Source organism: Phaethon lepturus, unplaced genomic scaffold, assembly GCF_000687285.1.
Source record: "Phaethon lepturus isolate BGI_N335 unplaced genomic scaffold, ASM68728v1 scaffold44740, whole genome shotgun sequence".
Lineage (NCBI taxonomy): Eukaryota > Metazoa > Chordata > Aves > Phaethontiformes > Phaethontidae > Phaethon > Phaethon lepturus.
Window position 1 is genome coordinate 35140 of NW_010514953.1, and position 5758 is coordinate 40897.

At 50.6% G+C, this 5758-nt stretch overlaps 1 protein-coding gene across 1 annotated transcript in view; it reads right to left on the reverse strand.

Annotated features, from left to right (window-relative positions):
- COL27A1 (collagen, type XXVII, alpha 1) overlaps positions 1-5758 on the reverse strand; it is a gene marked incomplete at its 5' end in the record, with an annotated part of 126906 nt that overhangs the window by 33513 nt on the left and 87635 nt on the right. Inside the window, 2 exons of the mRNA XM_010294440.1 lie at positions 3832-3939; positions 5426-5479. Of these exons, the coding sequence (XP_010292742.1) occupies positions 3832-3939; positions 5426-5479 (162 nt within the window). The remainder of the gene's footprint in view (positions 1-3831; positions 3940-5425; positions 5480-5758) is intronic.

Below are 5758 nucleotides of genomic sequence, written 5' to 3' on the forward strand. Positions count from 1 at the left end.
GCGCTGGCCCATCGCCACGTCGTGTGCGAGCTTGTACGTGCCCTGCCAAGCTCCCCACCTTCTACCTGCTCTGCGGCTACACGGGGTGCTGCCAGCGCCGGGCCTTTGCCCCGGGCCAGAATGTGCAAAATGAGCTGAAAATGTACCAGCAATAAAGCCAGATCATTTCAGAGCAATCAGGCGCCTCATTTCCTACATTTGTCAAGAGGACACTTGATAGTGAAGTGTCGTGTTCCTTTAGACGTAAGCAAAATAAAGATTAAGACTAAACATGTCCTTGGTGTTAAGAGAAAATCTCCAAGAAGTGGTGTAGCTGCAGGGACTTGCGATGAAAAGGGTTTTTCCAGAGGCTGTCGCTGTTCGTGGAGGGCACGTCTCTGTGGGTCCCCTCTAGAGCTGAGGCAGAGGGCAACACAGGGCTACGCCAAAGCGCAGGAGAAGCTCGTCTCTATGTCCACGACTGCAGATGAGCATCAGCTTCCTTGAGCTCGTATGAATTTCTTCCAAGAAGCAGAAGATGAGCTACACACTCTCAGATAAAAGGTCAGTTTGTTGGCACAGGTAACTAGACAGATCCTTGTATATGTGTGTCTCCCACTAATGGCACAGAAGCATCAACACCTTCCCTGCCCCCTTGGTATATGAGCAGGGCAGCTCAACAGTATTGGAGCAGAAGCAAACACCTCTAGCCCAGGGAAAAGACAGTGGAATCAGGCAGGAACGCAGTGGAGCACAGATGACTCCTGGGTGTCACGCCAAGGGAGACCAAGTGAAGATGCAATAGCTAAAGATGAAGTTCCCTTTAAAACCATCTAAACTGAGTATTGGACAGCATAACGCTATCACATCAGATGTATTAAAACCATATGCAACATACATAATGCGTAAACGCACAGGATCTGCAGCACACCCAAGCCCAGCGTGCCTCCTCCCTGCAGTAAAAGTGCCTCCGCACCTTCCCCCGGCGATGGCCATGCCACCCGGCAAACCCTGGGCAGGAGTTTGGCACCGTGCAACCTTTGCATTTGCCCTTGGGCGAAGAAACTTTCAGGATTTTTCCCCTGACAAGATTTTTATCTTTGTCCAGCAGCCTTCAAAACCTCTGGCCATTGTACATGATGTGATGGTCTGTGCTGTGCCCGCGGTGGCTTTTTGGCATGTCTCGCAGAGGATGGGTTGACTTGATATTCCAGCTTCCAATCCTCACCGGAGAAGGACGAGGTTGCAGTTATCTCTAGTGGTTTGCATCTCTGATGTGTAAACTTTATCTTGTCAGAAATCTAAGGAAGATCCCACTAATATTTGTACATTTTCTCCATTGGAAGGTAGGATAAAAGTCTCACAGAAAAAAATGGGAAGAGAGAAATTATTTGTACTTCTGTCAGAGGACTTCCACCTTTAAATTACCTCAGTGAGCACAGGAACACCCGCCTATACATCAGGTAACGGCCAGGCTTCTGGCAGAGGAGGCAGCGCTATCTGGAGCCTATGCGGGTCTCTCAAAGTCTGCTTGAGTTTAAACATAGGATATACAAAGCAGCATATTAAAATAGTAGATGGAAATATAGCACTCTGCAGTAAAAAAAACAAAAGGGAGCGATTATGAGCAGGAATCTTGGCTCTATTGACTCTTTTTTTTTAAATAAAACAGAAAACGGCATCGTGTTCCCAGGGACATGCTGGCAAACAGCAGGGACAGAGTCTGAGAGAATCTATATTTTATACTTTATAACTTAATATGGCTTTTGCATGATTTTAGTATTTTTATTGGTTCTTAAAACATGCACAATATAAACACGTGAACCAGCCAGAAGTACAGCACACGGAGGGCCGGGTGCTGAGGGTGGATGTCCAGCCGTGCCAGCCTGCAGCCGGGAGGGAGCTGGGATTCCGGGGACCAGCCCTCGCCCATGGTGCGGCCCCAATCCTGCAAAGAGCTGCCTGTGGGTGCAGGGGGCTGTGGCCATGGGTGGCCTTATTGGGGGCAAGCCTACAGCCTTATTCTGCACATTTATGGTGCTGCACCGCAGCATTAAGCCAATGTTTCCACTTTCTAGTCGAGTCAGTGCTCAAATCCCAACCTCCGCCCAAAAATAACACAAATCCAGCCCCTTTGCTGCTTCCATCCCCTCACACCCTTCTCTCTGCCCTCCTTTTAGCCAGCCACAATGTCACCAAAGGAAAAAACAACATGCTTCGACGGCGGGCGTCCATCAGCGGTTTCTGCTGCCCTGCTGCCTCCCACCCAGCCCGGGCAGGGATTTCAGAGCTGCCATCAAACTTGGTCAAACTTGGGCTACTCGTTCCCCGTGACGCGCCGGGGCGCAGCGCATGCCTCCCGGAGACGTGTGGGGCGGAAGCCAGCGTGTTCTCCAGCTGCTCGAGAGCAAGACCTGTGCTACGGGCGAGCATGGCCGCTCCGGCCAGGCTGGCGGCATCGGACTCCACCCAGCTACCGCTTCACAGAAAGAGCTTTGCGAGTCCGCGCTTCCGACAACTCCGATCCGCAACAATAATTAGAAAGGGTAAATCATGTCGTTGAGCTGATGAACTCCACGTTGCAAGCAGAAGGGCCTGACGTGCCTCGCAGGGCGGCCCACGGGGGCACTGGGCAGGGCCATCCTCCATCTGGCCACAGAAGGAGCCCCAGGCCAGACCCTGCCCGACTCCTCTGGCCCCGCAGCTCTCATCTCAGAGCCAGAACCACATTTTTCTTTTCATGGCGCTGAGATCAGACCTCCAAGAGAGCCAGACATGTCTAGGGTATTCACTGAGGAAACAGGAATAATTACCTGCTAATTTCTTCTATTTGTTTTCTATATTTAAGGGGGAAATCTTAGGAAAATCCAGAAGGAAGCAAGTAATCATCAAACAGAAGTGAAAGAAGGCAAAGGCTGGCCATTTCCAAACTGCAGGTCAAGGCCAGCTGTGAGAGCCAGCAGAAACTCAGCTCCTCGCAGTCCTCTGTACATCCCTCTCTAATGCCCTGCGAGGTGGTCCATTTTACAGACGCAACAGAAGGGCAGAGTGTCCCAAAGCCTACACAAAGTCTGTGGCAAACCACAGAAGCGATCCACATCTCAAGTTTGTATCCTGTTTAAAAGACCAAACCATCTCCTGGATGTAGTATTTTTGCAAAAATAACATACTTTACAACAACATTTGCAACAGGTCACACATCTCGGATGACCTCCCGCCCTAAGCAGCGTTCACTGCCTGCATCTCCCTCTCAATCTGCCCCAGGTGTTTTGCTGCAACATGGCACGTCCCGTTACAGTAGTATTAATGTCTACAGTAAATACTGTCCTTGTAAAAAAAAAAAAAAAAGAAAAGAAAAAGCCTATTTATTTCTTGCTAGGGTTTAAATGCAATCCAGCCGCCCAGACACAAGACTGCAAACTTTCTTTTGTCCTCTTGTTGCAAAAGGACCTCGTCTCTTCAGACAAGCCTGTTTGCCTTCTGCAGCCCCCAGCTCGGCGTGTGCCAGCTGTGCGCCGATGCCTGCGCTGGGCAGCACCCACCGCGCCTCTGGGCTCCCCCGCGGCCATCGGGAAGGTTAAAGTCATCTTCTTGGACGCAGGGATTTGGACAAGAGCACACAGCGCTCTGCTGATCCTTTTGGGGCAAGATGCAACCGCTAATTTGGAACCCAGAGTGCAGGTGGCCCTACGGAGAGCGCGGGAGCTGTGGCGGGCCCATGCCCATGCCCATGCCCCGGCCACCTGAGGTACGCGCACGGCTGCCCAGGCAGCTCGGAGAGGAGAGCACCAATTGCTACCGGGAACCCACGGATGGGCTACGGGGGCAAGCAGGCTGGTTTCGCAGACTCACTCGGACACCTGTGATGCCGGGATATCCAGGAGGCCCTTCTTTTCCCTTCAGCCCTTCGTTGCCTTTTTCTCCTTTCTCTCCTTCCAGGCCTTGCTCTCCTTTGTCTCCCTGTGGAAGAGAGGAGGGTGGGAGCTTTTCATACCCACACAACACATGGGTCGCTGTACATGGCTCTTGCAAGGAAAAAGCCCACCAAATAATTAATATTTCAGGAGTCTGGGGGGAAGAGAGCCTGCAAGCAAAAGGATGAATGAGGATGAGTCATAATACACTTGACATTTAAAAAATGAGCAAAAACAGGTTTCCTTTTTTTAAAATCTCTTGGCTGGAGAAGAGGAACTCCCCCATTACACAGGGTAATCTGAACCCCTTTGCTTCTCCTGCAATAAGACCTGAACGTCCCACGTGAATGAGACAAGATCTGAAAGTCTCCCTTGCCTCACCCAGAAGCCCTGAGCTTGGGATGCTGAAAGGTTTTTAATAGGACGTGTTTGTCTGGAGCGGCCGCTTTGCTCTTGCTGCCAAACGGGAAGCAGCCCAGGGCTTGAATAAACACTGTGGAACAGTGTCGTCTTGCCCCTGTGAAGGATTTGTGGTCCAAGCAGTAGGTGTCATGTCAAATCACTGTTCTTATAATTGATGGCACAAAATTTTATGGAGACAATCAAAAAGGCCAATTCTGTACTGACAGCAGCACCTACACTTGTACAACCAACCAGCCTTGACAGAGTCGTTTTCCACTTGCACCTGCGTTGGTGAGAGCACAGCAACGTCTCTTCTGGTTAAACAAATGCTCCTGCAGCGAGCAGTGACTCTTCCACCATCCAGACATACATTCAGGTTGACAAGATCTAGTTTCGTTCAAGAACTCTTGGGGACGGTTAGCAGTGGCAAGAGAACACAGAAGTCTTGACTGTCTTTAAGGAGGAGTCTTTTGGTCCAACGTTCAGAGATAAGCAAAAGTAGAGACACATGGCAAATAGCTTAACTAGAACGAAGCAATAAACTGCATTGTTGTGGGACCAGCAGCTTTTTCTTTCCATGGAACAAAATTGTTGGCCTGTTTGGAAAAGTCGGCTGTGCAGGGGCAGGAATCACAGTCCTGTTCCAAGGGGAAGGTAGCAAACTCACAGCAGCTAGATAAAGAGCACAGTGCAAGCCCTGAGTGAGCACCTGGGGCTTTGCCAAGAGGAAGGGGATCTGGTTTCTTGCTAACAATGTTCTGGTCAGTGGTGCAGGGGAGAGTGATGGACAATTCTTGATTTTCCCTGCCAGGCCCAGGAATTCCTGATTAGTTGGAAATTTCATCTGTAAAGACTCAAATAAAACAGACAAATTGTTGGAAACTAGATTTTGAAGAAGTTGACCTTTTTGGAGATCTGATCAGATGCCAAAAATGTGGGTAGAGGAGTGAAACAGGAGGAGTCCGTTATGTGTGCTTGCAGAAAAAAAATCCTTGGAGGGAGCAGGGCAGAGGCTTATTGTTCAGAGGACCCAATAACTCCCTTGGCTCAAACCTGCCCCTGGGAACCACAGGGGCCTGAGTGCACGGAGATGTGCAGGAGCTGAAGCACGCCACGAGAGTGAGGTTTACCTTGACACCGTCTGGCCCGGGTGGCCCGCTGTCCCCTTCCAGCCCCGATTCTCCCTGCAAGACAGAAGCAAGCGACATAAGGGCTGTGCCCCAATATGCTTTTTTTCCCATGCTTTCAGCAGCTGACTCGTGGCAGCGAGTCAGGCTGCAGCAACGGGAGCCCAGCCCTGCACTTCGACACGTGCCCTGTCTCATACCCTAATGCTGAACAAGCTCTTCCTGGAGCAAGAGCAGGAGTTCAGTCTCTTGCTTTATTCTGAGCCACAGCTTCTCCTCCATGGACCCCACTGCTGGCCTGCGGGAAGAGCTCTTACACTGTGTTGAAAAGGGGGG